A 21,544-nucleotide genomic window follows, 5' to 3' on the forward strand; every position below is an offset into this window, starting at 1 on the left:
TACTCACTGCAGTGGGCTATGTGCATTTGCACTGTCAGGACTGAAGGACTGCCTGATAACACCAATGAAGTGAACATCAACTGCTGTCAACTTTAGTGAACTCTGTACGCCGCAAGGTTAAGTTCAAGCTCTGATTCTTCCCGCATTTGAAGGAGAAGTTAGTGCCTGAAATTTCATGAAAAAATATTGATTCAAGAAAAATGTCTATGTTTTAATAATTGCTGTCCCCAACTTGCGTATCACAGCCATGACAGGGTCGACAGAAGCGTCCGATCCCACGTGCCAGCTTTGACCCGTGACGTAAGGCTGTTGTGGTGTGTCACGTCACGACGGTGCGGAATTTAGTTTGTGAGAGTGGCATGTTTGTAGGTGTCATTTTGATGCGATCGGTGGTGCTCTCTGGTGGTGTGTTAGTTGATGTTTTTGGTTTAGTTTGCGAGTGTGGCGTCGTGTGTGAATTTTGGTAAATTGCTTTTTTTATGTCTTTGGTAGGTATGGATATGACTGACAGGGTCAACAGTTTTCGGTTGTCGGCTATGATTGGGGACAGTGCGTTGTCTCTAATAAAATTTCTTCAACTATTCGGATTTTTGGATGAAGTCGTGAAGTGTGTAGTATGTCGTGAAGAAATGAGGCTTACTTAAAGTTCCGGCGTCTCAGACCAGGGACGGCTGTATGTGGAGATGTCATAAGGATAACAGGTCAAGGGAAGTGTTGTATCCCAATTTATGGGATCTGGAGCTGCTGTGGAGCTATGTAGGTCAAGGGAAGTGTCCGATTCCAGATGATATTGTGTTTTGTGATGTCTTTTTATCGTCGTTTTGCGTGGGTTTGTATGGGGGCGGGTGTCTAACTTTGTTTATATTTAGTTTGTCCCCACCCAAAAACACCCTATTTCCCGCACTTGTCCCGTTAGTGTCATTAGGCTTTTTGTGGAATGTGTGCGTGTTTGTTTTTCGATGTATTTTCGTCCTCATAATGTGTACGTAACGACTTTATATGCACCATATTGGAATCGTGGTTTATGGTCGTTTCTGCCATGTTTGTGATATCATGGGTCAAAGCAGACGGGCGGGGTCGGACACTTCAATATTTCCCCATGACACTTTCTTCCCTATACAAAACAAGCTGCACTTCTCTGAATTTTTTTGATGTCCATCAGTCCTATCTGGTAATGATCCTATACTACACAGCAATAATCCAGAAGAGGATGGACAAGTTTAGTGTAGGCAGTAGATTAGCTGTATCCTCTAGGTGTTCAAAACTTTTCCCACACATTCTCTTCAATTTATGTTAGATACACTTTCCACATTACTCTGTTCTCATATGTATTAACTTAAATGAAACACTTTTTTATCCTTGTTTCACAAACTTTATCATTACAGTGCAACCTAGGTTTTGGGTTGTAAACCCATTTTCTAATAAGTAACTGATCTCAAAGATGAGAACCGAGCAAAGAGAAACGTGTCTAATTTTTAAACTATTGATTTTTTACTTAAACAGTAAAAGTTACCTCTGTTGACAATTTTGACAAAATTATTTATGAATTTACAAAATTCATTAGGACAGCACTGATGATAACTATGGTTAACCATACTTAGGAGTACAGTTATGCACAGGAATGGAATTTATGTGAATGAGGGCACCAAGGTTCTTCGGTGTAGGGGTTGCAGTATTGTCTAGAAGGGCCTAGTAATTGAACTGAGTTTGTTCATTCGGCAATAAATGTGGGGATACATGCATGTTTCTTAATTTCTGAAATATCTAACTGAGTTAGTTTTTCACCCTGTCCTCCTATGTATAGGACTTCTGTATCTATAGATTGTGTATCTGTGATTTTAATTTATGCAGTGTTTGGCAATGGATGAATCTGTCTTCTTTAATTGCAAAATTCTGTGGTATTCTCTGAGCAGATTGACCTCCCTGTCTGTCCAAAATAGCAATGCTGCCACTCTCAGCAAATGATCTTACAAATCCCTTCCTTTGTTGCATGGTGTCTATTTGTTTATCTTTTGAAATGTAGACACAACTACCTACTGTCTCTGGGACTTAGAAAAGTAGAGGAAAATTCTTTTCTTTTAAAACTTTGCTTGTCCTGTTTGAAGTTTCACCTATAAAAGGTAAATTGCACCAATTCATTTTTGATCTCTGGTGTTCACTGGGTACAGTAGCGATCTGGTTTGCTTCTTCTTTTTTTCTTGAGAATTTTGTCAGTAATGGTGGAATCAAATTCATTATTTGTGCCTATTGTTCTCATTGCATTGAGTTCCTGCTCGCAGTCTTCTTATATAGTGGGGATAGAAAGGAGACAGTGGATCATGTTGTGGAATGCTGCATGTTTGTAGGATGTTGAGAGGAAGGTGGGAATGTGTTAGTGAAGACATCATTTCCTCTAAATTTCAAATTTGTGGTTGCTGTTTTCTATCTGTAAGCTGATATCCAGGAAATTAATACTGAAACTTACTAATTCCACATTGACCTCTTTGCTAGTTGCTATTGATTCTTATTGTCCAAGATCTTATGAAGTTGTCTAGTGGAATCTTTCCACATACAGAGAATATCCTAGACATATATATTCACCTATACAAGAAATTTTTGTGTGGCCTTTTTGTGTTAACCAACATCAATGCTTCATTTATTGTATTGTACTGTATTTATCAGACCATGCCATGCATATTGTTTTAAATTTGTGGTTTTACTATGCCTTATCCATCTGTTCATTGTGTTCTTTGTTAATACCTCCCTTTCTCACGTTTATTCCCTAAATATTCTTTTCCTATCTGTTTGTCAACTAATGTCTGACTTATACAGAGCTATTTCATAAAGTCATTTGAAGCTATTTGAGCTGGCTGCTATTACCTTACGCCTGTAGTGGCTACCTTCATACCAGTGAAGCCAATTTTAGACCCAGTTTTTATATATTTCATTTTTCTGTTAAACATCAAAAGTTTTGAAACCTGACTTACACACGTATCAACTGCTGAACATCAAATCTATAGAGTGAAAAGTCCTCTTTACTCATTCCATTGTTGGTATGGCACTAAGAATATTCACTATCAGAATAATCTTTTTTAGTATTTGATGAATGGGAGCAACATTGAGTATGTTCTGAGACAGTATTGTGACTTTTTCTTTGACCATGGGAATTAAGTTGTATTTGCTTCATCACCTTTCAGTTACTATATTAAATATTTATTCTATCTCACCATTCACGAACGTCGATGTATGCAACAGTATGACCCATATTGTTACAGGGATTTCAAATGTTTTTCTTTCATAGAATATGGTATGGCACCAGCTTTGGTCTCTAAAACTTCTTAAGTTTTGATGATTGACATATATACATCTGAATGGTAGTCATTGGGATTTTATACGTTCTGCCCGTAGAAAATTTTCTGCTAAACTATTTTTCAGTATGAACCACAGTGGTACAACAGTATTCAATTTGCATTATAAAAGTCAGAGAGGGATGTTCTATTGTATCTTCAGGCTCATCAAATTCACTTCGCACATTAATAGCCTAGTGGGTGGGGTCATAATGTCTCGTAACATATCCTCTTTTGGAAGCAATAGCTGTGCTATTAGATGATAATGATAACCAAAAATGGTTTTATAGAACTCACCAGGTGTGTGTGTGTGTGTGTGTGTGTGTGTGTGTGTGTGTGTCCAGAAATCTTGTATTGTTTCAACAGAGGTATGGGGTGGATAACCACAAAATGTTAATTATACAGCAAAACATTTTACATAAAGGCAGGGCAGTTTCAGCAATAAAAAATATTTTTGCACAATAAAAGTACAATTTTCTTTAAAGAACTATTAATGAAAATAAAAAAAAATATGTGCACACATTATGCCCAAAAAACCAGTTGGTATGAAATATAGAGATGGCAGAAATTGGTGGCTAGGTTTATACACAAAAATACGTATTGTGGTTGCATATTCTCCTGAATTAGCCCTTTTATCTATGTCAGAATGTTATGCAACAGATACTGGGAAAGCCATGCATATTTTTTTATTCATAAACAGAGTAGCATATATGGTAGAGTACAAGAATTAAATATGATATTAACTTAGCTAGTACATATTCAGGATGATTTAGCTGAGTTGTTCAGACCAATTGTGTGATTGGATTGAGGAGTTCCTAGATAACAGGACGCAGCATGTCATTCTCAATGGAGAGAAGTCTTCTGAAGTAAGAGTGATTTCAGGTGTGCCGCAGGGGAGTGTCATAGGACCGTTGCTATTCACAATATACATAAATGACCTTGTGGATGACATCGGAAGTTCACTGAGGCTTTTTGCGGATGATGCTGTGGTGTATCGAGAGGTTGTAACAATGGAAAATTGTACTGAAATGCAGGAGGATCTGCAGCGAATTGACGCATAGTGCAGGGAATGGCAATTGAATCTCAATGTAGACAAGTGTAATGTGCTGCGAATACACAGAAAGAAAGATCCCTTATCATTTAGCTACAATATAGCAGGTCAGCAACTGGAAGCAGTTAATACCATAAATTATCTGGGAGTACGCATTAAGAGTGATTTAAAATGGAATGATCATATAATGTTGATCGTCGGTAAAGCAGATGCCAGACTGAGATTCATTGGAAGACTCCTAAGGAAATGCAATCCGAAAACAAAGGAAGTAGGTTACAGTATGCTTTGTCACCCACTGCTTAAATACTGCTCAGCAGTGTGGGATCCGTACCAGATAGGGTTGATAGAAGATATAGAGAAGATCCAACGGAGAGCAGCGCGCTTCGTTACGGGATCATTTAGTAATCGCGAAAGCGTTACGGAGATGATAGATAAACTCCAGTGGAAGACTCTGCAGGAGAGACGCTCAGTAGCTCGGTACAGGCTTTTGTCAAAGTTTCGAGAACATACCTTCACCAAAGAGTCAAGCAGTATATTGCTCCCTCCTACGTATATCTTGCGAAGAGACCATGAGGATAAAATCAGAGAGATTAGAGCCCACACAGAGGCATACCGACAATCCTTCTTTCCACGAACAATACGAGACTGGAATAGAAGGGAGAACCGATAGAGGTACTCAAGGTACCCTCCGCCACACACTGTCAGGTGGCTTGCGGAGTATGGATGTAGATGTAGAAATATTTCTGGAACCATTTACACTTTCGTAATTCTGTTTTCACTCATGTTAATTGTGATAAAGTCCTCACTAAATGGCATTTAGTCTCTTTTCGCAGTTATACACTACTGGCATTAAAATTGCTACACCACGAAGATGACGTGCTACAGACGCGAAATTTAACCGACAGGAAGAAGATGCTGTGATATGCAAATGATTAGCTTTCCAAAGCATTCACACAAGGTGCCTTTGTGGATACAGAAAATGTTCGACTGCTGCCCTGGCCAGCACATTCTCCAGATCTCTCACCAATTGAAAACATCTGGTCAATGATGGCCGAGAAACTGGCTCGTCGCAATACGCCAGTCACTACTCTTGATGAACTGTGGTATTGTGTTGAAGCTGCATGGGCAGCTGTACCTGTACATGCCATCCAAGCTATATTTGATTCAATACCCAGGTGTATCAAGGCCGTTACTACGGCAAGAGGTGGTTGTTCTGGGTACTTATTTCTCAGGATCTATGCACCCAAATTGCGTGAAAATGTAATCACATGTCAGTTCTAGTGTAATATATTTGTCCAATGAATACTCGTTTATCATCTGCATTTCTTCGTGGTGTAGCAATTTTAATGGCCAGTAGTGTATTAATTACAGAGAGATCTTTATCAGCTTTGCTTTTTTGAATTGAAGTATAGCGATTTCTGCTATTATTGTATTTGTAAAGTAGATGGATTTAGCGACTTTTCACTCTTCAAACTCTGAATACTTGTTTCGGAGTAATTCCAATATTTAGAACTTAGGCTATATAAACATCAAACCGATTGCTGTCTTATGCAGTAGTTCATGATTTCATGTCCAATCAAGGAAATAAGTTGCGTCCAGTAAGGGGGGAAACAATTCCGTCCTTTTCCAAATAGTATGTCTTTCAATCTGGAGTCATACTGGTGCGTTAACGTGTAGAGAATAGACAGACATAGTAATACACTAACTGACAAAAGGAATGAAGCATCCAGAAGGCGTAGTCACATGTCATTGTAACTATGTACATGTATGTACCCCCAGTGGATATGTAAATGATGAGAGTTTCAATTGCCTGTGACAGGTAGAACGGCCACCAGGGTGCATTAGTGGTGTTCAAGTTTAGTATTATCAGACCCTGTAAGGCATATAGGGGGTATGAACAGCATCAGATGTTTAGTGATTACCATGAAAAACATAAATATGCCATATGCTTATGTGAAACATAATTATCAACAAGTGATATACACTATGTGATCAAAAGTATCCGGACACCTTGCTGAAAATGACTTGCAAGTTCGTGGTGCCTACAATCGGTGATGCTGGAATTCAGTATGGTGTTGGCCCACCCTTAGCCTTGATGACAGCTTCCACTTCTGCAGGCATATGTTCAGTCAGATTCTGGAAGCTTTCTTGGGGAATGGGAGACCATTCTTCACAGATTGCTGCACAGAGGAGAGTTATCGATGTCAGTGGATGAGGCCTGACACGAAGTCGGCACTCCAAAACATCCCAAAGGTGTTCTATAGAATTCAGGTGAGGACTCTATGCAGGTCAGTCCATTATAGGGATGTTGTTGTTTTGTAACCATTCCGCCACAGACTGTGCATTATGAACAGGTGCTCGATCATGTTTAAAGATGCATTCGCCATCCCCGAATTGCTCTTCAACAATGGGAAGCAAGAAAGTGCTTAAAACATCAATGTAGGCATGTGCTGTGATGGTGCCACACTAAACAACCAGGGCTGCAAGACCCCTCCATGAAAAACACGACCACACCATAACACCACTGGGTCATTCCATGTCAGTTCATCCAGGGGCTCCAGCTCATAGTCTCAGATTTGACTGAAATTTAGTACACTAATTCTACCATGTGTGGAACACTCGTGTACAAAGTATTAGTTTCCCCTGCCAGTTAGTTCCAGAATTATGACTTGTGAAAGATGGCGTGACCCGGAAATTGCAACCCGCATCTGGCAATGTATCTTCAGACCCAACTTCACGTCTTAATAACTTTGGAACTATTCCACACATTTCAGTGAAATTTTTACAACCCAGTAACATCCATGTAGAGAACACGCTCCATGAATCAAAACACCAACAACATATTTCTGAGGGGAAAATAAAAAATTCCAAAATGTTATTAAAAAAATGTAATACGTTAAAAGGTACATATTGTAGGTGCCCTCTATGCCAAACATAATTCACTCAAAAAGGGTACAAATTTTTTTGTGGTTAGCTTAATGTGGCCTAAACTCACACAGAACTCATCTTTCCAATATCAGTCACAAAAACTGAGTTACATGCACACAAAAATACAAAAATTTGAAAAATTACCTGAAAAACATGGATTTTTGAAGTGTGGTAGCACAAAAGGTACAAGTGGTATCCAAGCCAAATTTCACACACTGCGTAATTAGACCATAATGATACACATCTCAAAATTTCAGCATGTTATTGCAAGACATTTGTGTACAATTGAAGTTGACAGATGTATTTGGTGATGTGGCCATTGTTCCACAACACAATTTTGTAAAAACATATTGTAAACTGTTCCGCCTCTTCTTATCCTCTCCCACAACTGTTTAATCACTAAGCAACAACATAGAGACAGATTAACACAACCTATCATTAATGTTTACTGCACCTTAACTTCTAAAAACCAGTCGATTGTGCTTCGAACAGAAGTTCTCCCACACTTTAACAACTGTACTCTGAACATTGAGTGGCAAATTGTACTCTCTTCCTGACACTGTGGTAGGAACTGGAACTGTCGTAAGAATATGTTCGAATGGAATTCCACATCTGTCTGCCAAGCGTGGCCAATGAAATGATCTTGCTGGTCCTGCTGTTGCCATGAATTTCACAAATACATCACCTTCTGCTTCACAGCACTCTGCAACACATCCTAAGTACCATTAGTCATCATAAACAGCAATAACATAGCAACCTGGTTGTATGTTGCTGCTTTTGCTTCTGAATCCTGTGTCAGACACACTGTGAAGATACATGTTGTGCATGAACCTATAGTTATAACCAGACAGTCTGCTCATCTGCACATCGTCAGAGTCCGCTGGAGAGAAGTGATGATGGCTCCTTGTGCCTGCAACAGTTTTAACGTGTTCTAGTCTGCTTTTTAGCAACCTTTCATCTGATTTCACCTCATCTTTCGAAACATAGAATGATTGTATGCCAGAGATATTTTTCTGTACCCAGGTAAATAATTGAAGAGGTGTTAGAATGTGACCTTCTGTAGGGTGCTGCAGACTAGCTCGTGATGACATGTACTTAATGGTAGCACCAATACCATCACATACATTTCTACCATGACTTGTTGCGAAAAAATTCCATTCTGCGTGAATCTGAAAATCATGGTAATGCATGCATAAATTTTTGAGATTTTTACAGTTTTTGTATTGACTAGTTGCCCCATCACTGAAGTATTTCGCAAAATGTATGTAAGGCAGCTTGTTTTTCACATATGCCCTGACAGTGCGAATGTGGGCATGAACTGCAATGGCATCATGAATTAAACAGTCACTAAAAATGCACAGGTTCGTGACAGACACATCACCTGATTCACTTCTATAGTAAATCACAAATGGTTGGAGAGTTGCTTGACTTGTCCCAATGATATCCTTGGATGGCATCTTGAACTATAAATGCGTAATTTTCAGAAAAGTCTAGTATTACTATAATTTCATCTTGTTTCAAATTATCCTTACAAAACTGGAGATAAGCCGAATGCGCTGTTGCTGTGAAGCTGTGTGTGGTCAGTTTGTCCGTTTTTTGACAACACATTTCAAAAAAATCTTCCACTGTACTTTGCTTTGTTTCAAGACTTGTGCGATCCATATGTGTCCATTGTTTATAAGAAACAAGTTGCTCATCATCCATAAGGAGTTCACCATACAGTTTGTTATTCATGTGTTCTGCAAGATTTGCCTTACCAGGACACTTTTCACACCTGTGTATCATGCACTGGTAGGAACTGCTGTCACACACTAGCAGCTTCATTGCATCTTTGTAATCCAGACCAGAATCCTTTATAGCAGCAAACATCAGCGTAGCATTTTGATGGGTCTCACATACACAAACATTGTGTGTGCCCCTTGCACGTACAGGCACAACCCATTCTGGCCAAAGATTGAAAAAAGATGATAAACCTACTTTGGTATTGGGATACTTTTCCTTCAATTCTACATATAGTTCTGATATGTTGCATAGCAACAGTCTTTTTTGCATCTGTACACGTACATTTTCCATTTTCACTGTTACATAGTCTTTTTTTCCAGGCATTATTCAGCTGTAGTCATTATTTTCATAGAACTACAACACTAGCGTCTTTATTTCTGAACTCAATTGTTTACCCTGAGCCTGCTGAAGTTGTGGAAGCACTCCTTGGGTTGCTTTTATTTTCCTAGCTTGCTTTACCATATATGTAGAAACTTTGAATTCCTTTGCAGTGTAGTCAGTAGACCAGCTGGAAGGTGCAAGGGTAAGAATAGCTACTTTTTTCTGGCGTGTGGATATGGCACATTTTTCTTTCAAATCATACACAATTTTGTCCAAATCAGAGCATTTTTGGCACGATTTCTGTTCCTTTGGAACAGGTAGTTCTTCCTATTTTATGTTTTAATTCCATTTGAGCGTCTTGTAGTTTTCGTCTACCATAACTGGGCCTGTCTCTTTTCCCAACTTTGTGCGTCTTCGTGGGAGACAAACCAAGAGCAGTCACTGAAGTACTTAATTGCTCATCCGCTGTGGTTGTAGGTGACTGATAATCTTCGTCACTGTCATGTAAATTATCAGAATATTCTTCATTTTTTAGCTGTGTAACACACCTGGAACATAACTTTTGTCCTGGTTTCATGTTAAGTCCCATGTACTGATTCACTTTCAATACTGATTTTATATCAATTTTTCTGAGGCTACATTTCACTGTCTTCTTATGAATCTGAAATGGATCAAAACAACTTCTTTGTAAGAAAGAATACTTATCCAGAAACACTTTCATATGATGATAACAAACACTAAAGTTTCCTGGAACTGTACTTCTTGTGCCCACAGGGTGTATCTCAGATCTCCATAGCAACAAATCTTAGTCCGATTCATCCAGATCATACGGTACAAAGCGAATGCCACATTTTGTTCCATACGTTGTTTTATGACATTCAGATGCTTGTGCTCTACCAATACTGCAACTCGTTTGAACAAAAGCACCACTAGTACACTCTTCTGCCTCCATACTGACTTTCCACAACAGTACTGACCAGTCTGAACTAGAAACTTAAAAACATGAGTAACCTGTAATTGTTACTTGTTTCCTTTGTTGTTCTTGCCTAAGAATGACTCATTCTGTCCCTGAAAACTACCATTGTTTAACTTTCTGTTGCCTAATGGTTCCCAACAATTGCTGCAGCTTTATCTGAAACAATCTGTCTGCATCATCACTATTACTTGCTAAATCGTGTTAAAAGAAACATAAGCAAATACATATGTCACCTTTTATTGTACACAAATGCCTTGCAATAACAAGTTGAAATTTTGCCACATATTATATTATGGTCTACTTATGCTGTGTGAAATTTGGCTTGGATATCACTTGTCCCTTTTGTGCTACCACACTTCGAAAATCCATGTTTTTCAGGTAATTTTTCAAATTTTTGTATTTTCGTGTGCATGTAACTCTGTTTGTGTGGCTGATATGGGCAAGATGAGTTCTGTGTGTGTGTTTAGGCCACATTAAGCTTAGCACAAAAAAAATTATACCCGTTTTGAGTGAATTATATTTTGCATAGAGGGCACCTACAGCATGTACCTTTTAACGTATTGCATTTTTTTTAATAACATTTTGGAATTTTTTTATTCTCCCTCAGAAATATGTTGTTGGTGTTTTGATTCATAGAGTGTGTTCTCTAAATGGATGTTATTGGGTTGTAAAAATTTCAGTGGACTGTGTGGAATAGTTCCAAAGTTATTAAGATCTGAAGCTGGGTCTGAAGATAGATTGCCAGATGAGGGTTGCAGTTTCTGGTTCACGCCACTTTCTTTCACAATCCATAATTCTGGAACTAATTTGCAGGGGAACTTAAAATTTTGTACATGAGTGTTCTACACTTGGTAGCATTGGTGTGCTAAATTTCAGCCAAATCTGAGACTATCAGCTGTAACATTTTCTCAAATTGGTTGAATTGACATGGAATGACCCCACTGCCACCCAATTTTACTGTTGGCTCTGCACACGCTGGCAGATGACGTTCACCAGGCATTCGCCATACCCACACCCTGCCATCGGATCGCCACATTGTGTACCGTGATTTGTCGCTCCACACAGAGTTTTTCTGCTGTTCAGTCGTTCAATGTGCACACTCCTTACACCAAGCGAGGTGTCATTTTGCGTTTACCGTCGTGATGTGTGGCTTATGAGCAGCTTCTCGACCATCCAAGTTTTCTCACCTCCCGACTTACTGTCATAGTACTTGTAGGAGATCCTGATGCAGTTTGGAATTTCTGTGTGTTGGTCTGGATAGATGTCTGCCTTTTACACATTATGACCTTCTTCAACTGTTGGCAGTGTGTCAGTCAACAGACGATGTCGGCCTGTAAGCTTTTGTGCTGTACGTGTCTCTTCACGTTTCCACTACACTGTCACATAGGAAACAGTGGACCTAGGGATGCTTAGTAGTGTGGAAATCTCGCGTACAGACGTATAACGCAAGTGATACCCAATCACATGACCACGTTCAAAGTCTTTGAGTTCAGTGGAGCACCCCATTCTACTCTCACAATGTCTAATGACTACTGAGGTTGCTGATGTGGAGTACCTGGCAGTAGGTGGCAGCACAATGCACCTAATATGAAAAACTTGTGTATTTGGGGGTGTCCAGATACTTTTGATCACATAGTGTAGTTTGAAAGGTGCCTAATTATGTTTCATTATTTGGCCCAGCTGGTCAAATTGTGCAATATCCGGATTTTTAGGAGCATTTAGATTTTACAATGGCTCGATGTTGAACTGCATGGGAATGTGGAACCAGGCATACTAGTTGTCAAGGTTTTTGTTTACCACATCTGACCACAGCAAGGAAGGATTGTTGTATTGTGCACCAAACACATTGTAACACCTTCGCTTTTACGCCTATCATCAAGGAACAAGTAATGGACCCTGTGCAATATTCTGTGTCATCTCACCATCGGTTGGAAACTAGCAGCAGCAGGACTAGTGAATTGCCACCCCTTGTGTAGGCTGCTGTTGACATCACTGCACAGATTGCAGCATTTGAAAGGGTGCTGTGACTGGGATATGTGGACTGCTGACAAATGGCATCACATTGTGTTCAGTCATCAAACATGGCTGTGTACTACTCTGGATGACCAACATCAGAGTGCAGGGGGGTGACCTAGAGAAAGGAACCATTTTCCTTACATCTTGGTGAGGCCCAACGTTGTTAATCGTGGCATGATGGTGTGAGGAGACATTGGGTATGATGTGAGGTCACAACTGGCAGTGAGTGAGGAAACTTTGATGGCATAGTGGTACGTCACAGACATCCTGCATCATCATACGTTACATCTTGTGCGACAGTATTGTGATGCCATTTTTCAACAGAGCAATGCTCGTCCATGCTTGGCAAGTGTTTGAACTGTCTGCATTATGTTTAGGTACTCCTGTAGCCAGCAAGATCACCAGATTCGTCCGTGATAGTGTGTGTGGGCTAGCTTGTACTTCTACTCTGACCTAGTGCTAGTATCCTCGATAACCAGGATCAATTACAACATTTGTGGGGCATTTTGTCTCAGGAGACAATTCAGTGGCTTTATTGCATCCTTCCCAACCAAATCAGTGCATACATCTAGGCCATGGGGGGGGTGGTAACTGAACTCGTTCTGCCAGGTTATTTGTCTCTGCGATAATGACAGATAACATCTCAAACCTGTAAGTTCCATTTTGTGTGCTCTTTCCCTTCTGAGATCTTCACTATTTTGTCAGACAGTATATTTCAAGGGATACGTTTGAAACTTACCGTTAAAACACTGTTTTTGAGACTGTCCTCACTAAACCTTCACAAAAAATCTAATGAATAGTGGTAATTTCTGCAATAGTTTTTCTTAATTTACCCTTTCTTGTTTATTTTTTTCAGTGAGATAGTCTTCATGAACCCTGATCCAGACGATGAACCTTTCCTGACATCATTCACCGTATTGGCAGCAGATGGCTTTTCTACTGCCATATCAACAGGTTAGTGTCGATAACAAAAATACAATTACTTTTTTGCTCCAATTAGAGGTATGTTTTTCTTGAAAGACGATTTTGTGTGCCATATTATGCTGTAGAAATTTTACGTTACGATGCTCTATCTTGGTGAAAGATGTTTGAGGCATAAGAAATTATTTGTACTGTAGTCTGTAGTCTGAATCAGAGGCTGAGACGGTTCTGCGACCTTGTGGGCTGCAGATTCCTCGACTTGCGCCATAGGGTGGTGGGGTTTCGGGTTCCGCTGGATAGGTCAGGAGTCCACTACACGCAACAAGCGGCTACACGGGTAGCAGGGGTTGTGTGGCGTGGGCTGGGCGGTTTTTTAGGTTAGATGGCCTTGGGCAAGTACAGAAAGGGCAACAGCCTCAACGGGTGCGGGGCAAAGTCAGGACATGCGGGGACCAAGCAGCAATCGGTATTGTAATTGTCAACTGTCGAAGCTGCGTTGGTAAAGTACCGGAACTTCAAGCGCTGATAGAAAGCACCGAAGCTGAAATCGTTATAGGTACAGAAAGCTGGCTTAAGCCAGAGATAAATTCTGCCGAAATTTTTACAAAGGTACAGACGGTGTTTAGAAAGGATAGATTGCATGCAACCGGTGGTGGAGTGTTCATCGCTGTTAGTAGTAGTTTATCCTGTAGTGAAGTAGAAGTGGATAGTTCCTGTGAATTATTATGGGTGGAGGTTACACTAAACAACCGAACTAGGTTAATAATTGGCTCCTTTTACCGACCTCCCGACTCAGCAGCAGTAGTGGCAGAACAACTGAGAGAAAATTTGGAATACATTTCACATAAATTTTCTCAGCATGTTATAGTCTTAGGTGGAGATTTCAATTTACCAGACATAGACTGGGACACTCAGATGTTTAGGACGGGTGGTAGGGACAGAGCATCGAGTGACATTATACTGAGTGCACTATCCGAAAATTACCTCGAGCAATTAAACAGAGAACCGACTCGTGGAGATAACATATTGGACCTACTGATAACAAACAGACCCGAACTTTTCGAATCTGTATGTACAGAACAGGGAATCAGTGATCATAAGGCCGTTGCAGCATCCCTGAATATGGAAATTAATAGGAATATAAAAAAAGGGAGGAAGGTTTATCTGTTTAGCAAGAGTAATAGAAGGCAGATTTCAGACTACCTAACAGATCAAAACGAAAATTTCTGTTCCGACACTGACAATGTTGAGTGTTTATGGAAAAAGTTCAAGGCAATCGTAAAATGCGTTTTAGACAGGTACGTGCCGAGTAAAACGGTGAGGGACGGGAAAAACCCACCGTGGTACAACAACAAAGTTAGGAAACTACTGCGAAAGCAAAGAGAGCTCCACTCCAAGTTTAAACGCAGCCAAAACCTCTCAGACAAACAGAAGCTAAACGATGTCAAAGTTAGCGTAAGGAGGGCTATGCGTGAAGCGTTCATTGAATTCGAAAGTAAAATTCTATGTACCGACTTGACAGAAAATCCTAGGAAGTTCTGGTCTTACGTTAAATCAGTAAGTGGCTCGAAACAGCATATCCAGACACTACGGGATGATGATGGCATTGAAACAGAGGATGACACGCGTAAAGCTGAAATACTAAACACCTTTTTCCAAAGCTGTTTCACAGAGGAAGACCGCACTGCAGTTCCTTCTCTAAATCCTCGCACAAACGAAAAAATGGCTGACATCGAAATAAGTGTTCAAGGAATAGAAAAGCAACTGGAATCACTCAATAGAGGAAAGTCCACTGGACCTGACGGGATACCAATTCGATTCTACACAGAGTACGCGAAAGAACTTGCCCCCCTTCTAACAGCCGTGTACCGCAAGTCTCTAGAGGAACGGAGGGTTCCAAATGATTGGAAAAGAGCACAGATAGTCCCAGTCTTCAAGAAGGGTCGTCGAGCAGATGCGCAAAACTATAGACCTATATCTCTTACGTCGATCTCTTGTAGAATTTTAGAACATGTTTTTTGCTCGCGTATCATGTCATTTCTGGAAACCCAGAATCTACTATGTAGGAATCAACATGGATTCCGGAAACAGCGATCGTGTGAGACCCAACTCGCCTTATTTGTTCATGAGACCCAGAAAATATTAGATACAGGCTCCCAGGTAGATGCTATTTTTCTTGACTTCCGGAAGGCGTTCGATACAGTTCCGCACTGTCGCCTGATAAGCAAAGTAAGAGCCTACGGAATATCAGACCAGCTGTGTGGCTGGATTGAGGAGTTTTTGGCAAACAGAACACAGCATGTTGTTATCAATGGAGAGTCGTCTAAAGACGTTAAAGTAACCTCTGGCGTGCCACAGGGGAGTGTTATGGGACCATTGCTTTTCACAATATATATAAATGACTTAGTAGATAGTGTCGGAAGTTCCATGCGGCTTTTCGCGGATGATGCTGTAGTATACAGAGAAGTTGCTGCATTAGAAAATTGTAGCGAAATACAGGAAGATCTGCAGCGGATAGGCACTTGGTGCAGGGAGTGGCAACTGACCCTTAACATAGACAAATGTAATGTATTGCGAATACATAGAAAGAAGGATCCTTTATTGTATGAGTATATGATAGCGGAACAAACACTGGTAGCAGTTACTTCTGTAAAATATCTGGGAGTATGCGTACGGAACGATTTGAAGTGGAATGATCATATAAAACTAATTGTTGGTAAGGCGGGTACCAGGTTGAGATTCATTGGGAGAGTGCTTAGAAAATGTAGTCCATCAACAAAGGAGGTGGCTTACAAAACACTCGTTCGACCTATACTTGAGTATTGCTCATCAGTGTGGGATCCGTACCAGGTCGGGTTGACGGAGGAGATAGAGAAGATCCAAAGAAGAGCGGCGCGTTTCGTCACTGGGTTATTTGGTAACCGTGATAGCGTTACGGAGATGTTTAATAAACTCAAGTGGCAGACTCTGCAAGAGAGGCGCTCTGCATCGCGGTGTAGCTTGCTCGCCAGGTTTCGAGAGGGTGCGTTTCTGGATGAGGTATCGAATATATTGCTTCCCCCTACTTATACTTCCCGAGGAGATCACGAATGTAAAATTAGAGAGATTAGAGCGCGCACGGAGGCTTTCAGACAGTCGTTCTTCCCGCGAACCATACGCGACTGGAACAGGAAAGGGAGGTAATGACAGTGGCACGTAAAGTGCCCTCCGCCACACACCGTTGGGTGGCTTGCGGAGTATCAATGTAGATGTAGATGTAGATTTATGATGATAAAAGCTGTATATTTGGTAAATCACACGTGACATGAGGGTTTGTTTCCATGGGGTGGCACAGTTCCACAGAGTAATGTAAGTATATTATTTTACCTGGTGGTGATTGGTTGGTCAAAACTGGTGGAGAATAAAGGTTTATTGCATCAGCAGCTCGTGGTGGTACTTAACATTCTAAAATATTTATGGCGTGTGTGTGTGTGTGTGTGTGTGTGTGTGTGTGTGTGTGTGTGTGGTACCACCAGCACAATAGATGTTGCTCAAAGTTAGCAAATTTTGGAAATCGGAGTTGTTGGTTTTGTGTCACAGCCTGACATAATCTAAGCAGTTCAAAGTTGTGAACAACATAGTGTATGGAAACCCTGATGCTAAGTTGACAGCCAAAAACATGGTGGAGTGAACATTACTGCAGTTGGCGACAGCATTAATGGTCTCTAGTCGCACAGCATACCAAGAATGCTGCATTGTCAACTCAGCTGGAAGTGTGTAAACGGTAACTATGTTACAGACAGCTGCAATAGTGAAAGTTTAATCTATGTTGCTACAGTCTGGTTCATAGTGTGCTACAAACCGTCTTGCAATAAATGTAGTAAGTGTACCTGATAAATATGTGATACACATTGTTGTCGTCGTCTTCAGTCCTGAGACTGGTTTGTTGCAGCTCTCCATGCTACTCTATCCTGTGCAAGCTTCTTCATCTCCCAGTACCTACTGCAACCTACATCCTTTTGAATTTGTTTAATGTATTCATCTCTTGGTCTCCCTCTACAATTTTTACCCTCCACGCTGCCCTCCAATGCTAAATTTGTGATCCCTTGATGCCTCAGAACATGTCCTACCAACCGGTCCCTTCTTCTTGTCAAGTTGTGCCACAAACTCCTCTTCTCCCCAATTCTATTCAATACCTCCTCATTAGTTATGTGATCTACCCATCTAATCTTCAGCATTCTTCTGTAGGACCACATTTCGAAAGCTTCCATTCTCTTCTTGTCCAAACTATTTGTCGTCCATGTTTCACTTCCATACATGGCTAAACTCCATACAAATACTTTCAGAAACGACTTCCTGACACTTAAATCTATACTCGATGTTAACAAATTTCTCTTCTTCAGAAACGTTTTCCTTGCCATTGCCAGTCTACATTTTATATCCACTCTACTTCGACCATCATCAGTTATTTTGCTCCCCAAAAAGCAAAACTCCTTTACTACTTCAAGTGTCTCATTTCCTAATCTAATTCCCTCAGCATCACCCGACTTAATTCGACTACATTCCATTATCCTCGTTTTGCTTTTGTTGATGTTCATCTTATACCCCCCTTTCAAGACACTGTCCATTCTGTTCAACTGCTCTTCCAAGTCCTATGCTGTCTCTGACAGAATTACAATGTCATCGGTGAACCTCAATGTTTTTATTTATTCTCCATGGATTTTAATACCTACTCCGAATTTTTCTTTTGTTTCCTTTACTGCTTGTTCAATATACAGATTGAATAACATCGGGGACAGGCTACAACCCTGTCTCACTCCCTTCCCAACAGCTGCTTCCCTTTTATGCCCCTCGACTCTTATAACTGCCATCTGGTTTCTGTACAGATTGTAAGTAGCCTTTCACTTCCTGTATTTTACCCCTGCCACCTTTAGAATTTGAATGAGAGTATTCCAGTCAACATTGTCAAAAGCTTTCTCTAAGTCTACAAATACTAGAAATGTAGGTTTGCCTTTCCTTACTCTATTTTCTAAGATAAGTCATAGGGTCAGTATTGCCTCACGTGTTCCAACATTTCTGCGGAATCCAAACTGATCTTCACCGAGGTCGGCTTCTACCAGTTTTTCCATTCGTCTGTAAAGAATTCGCATTAGTATTTTGCAGCTGTGACTTATTAAACTGATAGCTCGGTAATTTTCACATCTGTCAACACCGGCTTTCTTTGGGATTGGAATTATTATATTCTTCTTGAAGTCTGAGGGTATTTTGCCTGTCTCATACACCTTGCTCACCAGATGGTAAAGTTTTGTCTGGGCCATCAGTAGTTCCAATGGAATGTTGTCTACTCCCGGGGCCTTGTTTCGACTCAGGTCTTTCAGTGCTCTGTCAAACTCTTCACGCAGTATCGTATCTCCCATTTCATCTTCATCTACATCCTCTTCCATTTCCATAATATTGTCCTCAAGTACATCGCCCTTGTATAGACCCTCTATATACTACTTCCACCTTTCTGCTTTCCCTTCTTTGCTTAGAACTGGGTTTCCATCTGAGCTCTTGATATTCATGCAAGTGGCTCTCTTTTCTCCAAAGGTCTCTTTAATTTTCCTGTAGGCAGTATCTATCTTACCTCTAGTGAGATAAGCCTCTACATTCTTACATTTGTCCTCTAGCCATCCCTGCTTAGCCATTTTGCACTTCCTGTCGATCTCATTTTTGAGACGTTTGTATTCCCTTTTGCCTGCTTCATTTACTGCATTTTTATATTTTCTCCTTTCATCAATTAAATTCAATATTTCTTCTGTTACCCAAGGATTTCTACAAGCCCTCGTCTTTTTACCTACTTGATCCTCTGCTACCTTCACTACTTCATCCCTCAAAGCTACCCATTCTTCTTCTACTCTCTTTCTTTCCCCCATTCCTGTCTTGTGCTCTCCCTGAAACTCTGTACAACCTCTGGTTTATTCAGTTTATCCAGGTCCCATCTCCTTAAATTACCACATTTTTGCAGTTTCTTCAGTTTTAATCTACAGTTCATAACCAATAGATTGTGGTCAGGGTCCACATCTGCCCCTGGAAATGTCTTACAATTTAAAACCTGGTTCCTAAGTCTCTGTCTTACCATTATATAATCTATCTGATACCTTCTAGTATCTCCAGGATTCTTCCATGTATACAACCTTCTTTTATGATTCTTGAACCAAGTGTTAGCTATGATTAAGTTACGCTCTGTGCAAAATTCTACCAGGCGGCTATCTCTTTCATTTCTTACCACCAATCCATATTCACCTACTTTGTTTCCTTATCTCCCTTTTCCTACTCTCGAATTCCAGTCACCCATGACTATTAAATTTTCATCTCCCTTCACTACCTGAATAATTTCTTTTATCTCATCATACATTTCATCAATTTCTTCATCATCTGCAGAGCTAGTTGGCATATAAACTTGTACTACTGTAGTAGGCGTGGGCTTGGTGTCTATCTTGGCCACAATAATGCGTTCACTATGCTGTTGGTAGTAGCTTACCCGCATTCCTATTTTCCTATACATTATTAAACCTACTCCTGCATTACCCCTATTTGATATTGTGTTTATAACCCTGTAGGCACCTGACCAGAAGTCTTGTTCCTCCTGCCACCGAACTTCACTAATTCCCACTATATCTAACTTTAACCTATCCATTTCCCTTTTTAAATTTTCTAACCTACCTGCCCGATTAAGTGATCTGACATTCCACGCTCCGATCTGTAGAACGCCAGTTTTCTTTCTCCTGATGACTTCCTCTTGAGTAGTCCCCACCTGGAGATCCGAATGGGGGACTATTTTACCTCCGGAATATTTTACCCAAGAGGACGCCATCATCATTTAATCATACAGGAAAGCTGCATGCCCTCGCGAAAAATTACGGCTGTAGTTTCCCCTTGCTTTCAGCCATTCATGATACACATTACAGAATGGAATATGTATTCAATCTTTTGCAACCATAGTGAGATGAAGAGAAACCGGTGATACAGATTTTTGCACAGCAGAATGGATTCTATAATAATGTTCAGAACTACTTTCTACTTTACAAACAGCTTGACAAGAAGGTAAACGTAGTGAGAAACGTACAAAATAAATTTACATTCCGTTCACATACCTTTTTATTCAGATGTTTCTCTGCCACTGTCTTCAGAAATGGAGTCACTAGATGTGAGTGCCAGATTGATAATTAATGAATCCATTATTTCGTCACTAACAGCTTCTTTCCAGTAATTTTTATGCAGTTTTTCTGTGTTACATACACACACTTCCCAGTCATTCATAACTTCACACATAAAACACAATAGAACACGCAGTTGTGACGGAACATTACACAGTACGAAATATGGAAACAGACTGAGTGCTGAGTGGCTAGCTGTGCAGCTGATAACAGTTCGCCGGTCCAGAGGCCACAAATACCATCGCGGACTATGATACAAATAATGTGACCATAAATCGGTACCAAGGAACAAAGCCAAAATTGTCTTAAACACATGCACAATTAGAGGTCAAAATCGAAGTTGAAGTCCGGAAAAGCAACCTAACTGTTTTATTCAGGATATCTGTGTAGCAAAGGTTTCAGATGAGATACAAACTAATGGTCCATCTGCTGCCCCAGGTATTTAGTTACTGTAACAGGCTGCTTAGAATACTGTGTGTACCATATTTCACAGACTATTAGGGGCACTTTAATTTTTAAACAATTTTTTGAAAATAATGTTTTTACCATTTTTATTATTAGATTGCAAAATCAGACTACAAAAATTCTTAGTTTATATGACCCTTAAAAATCTTTGAAAATTGTCATTTGAACCTCCTCCTCCCCCTCCCCCCCTCCTCCTTCTTCTTTTTCTTCTTCCTCTTCATCATAGTTGTTCTCTTCATATATGATATGATCTTCACTGCCATCAAGAGCATTACTTATGTTGCACTTCTTGAAAGATTTGAGGATAATGTCTTCTCTCGCTCTAGACAATGAATGAATGTTTTATCTTCTGACACACTTGTTTGATTGTAGATTGTTTTAAAGCTTCCTTCAGTGTTAATACATGTTGGGTTTCATCTATAATTGATTTGTTCCATTCCTCTCTCATATAAACTTTAAATTGTTTATTGAGACGTCAAGAGGTTGCAGTTGTGAAGCAAGTCATCCTGGAATAACAGCAAGCTCTATATTTCCCTGTCTCAATTTCTCTTTCACAGAATTTTTCAAATGGCTTCTAAAC

At 40.1% G+C, this 21,544-nt stretch overlaps 1 protein-coding gene across 1 annotated transcript in view; it reads left to right on the forward strand.

Annotated features, from left to right (window-relative positions):
• Positions 1-21,544, forward strand: part of LOC126470301 (protein purity of essence) — a 475,244-nt gene that overhangs the window by 7,947 nt on the left and 445,753 nt on the right. Inside the window, exon 2 of the mRNA XM_050098072.1 lies at positions 13,257-13,354. Coding sequence (XP_049954029.1) covers positions 13,257-13,354 — 98 coding nt within the window. The remainder of the gene's footprint in view (positions 1-13,256; positions 13,355-21,544) is intronic.

This window comes from Schistocerca serialis, chromosome 3 (genome assembly GCF_023864345.2).
Source record: "Schistocerca serialis cubense isolate TAMUIC-IGC-003099 chromosome 3, iqSchSeri2.2, whole genome shotgun sequence".
Classification (NCBI taxonomy): Eukaryota; Metazoa; Arthropoda; class Insecta; order Orthoptera; family Acrididae; genus Schistocerca; species Schistocerca serialis.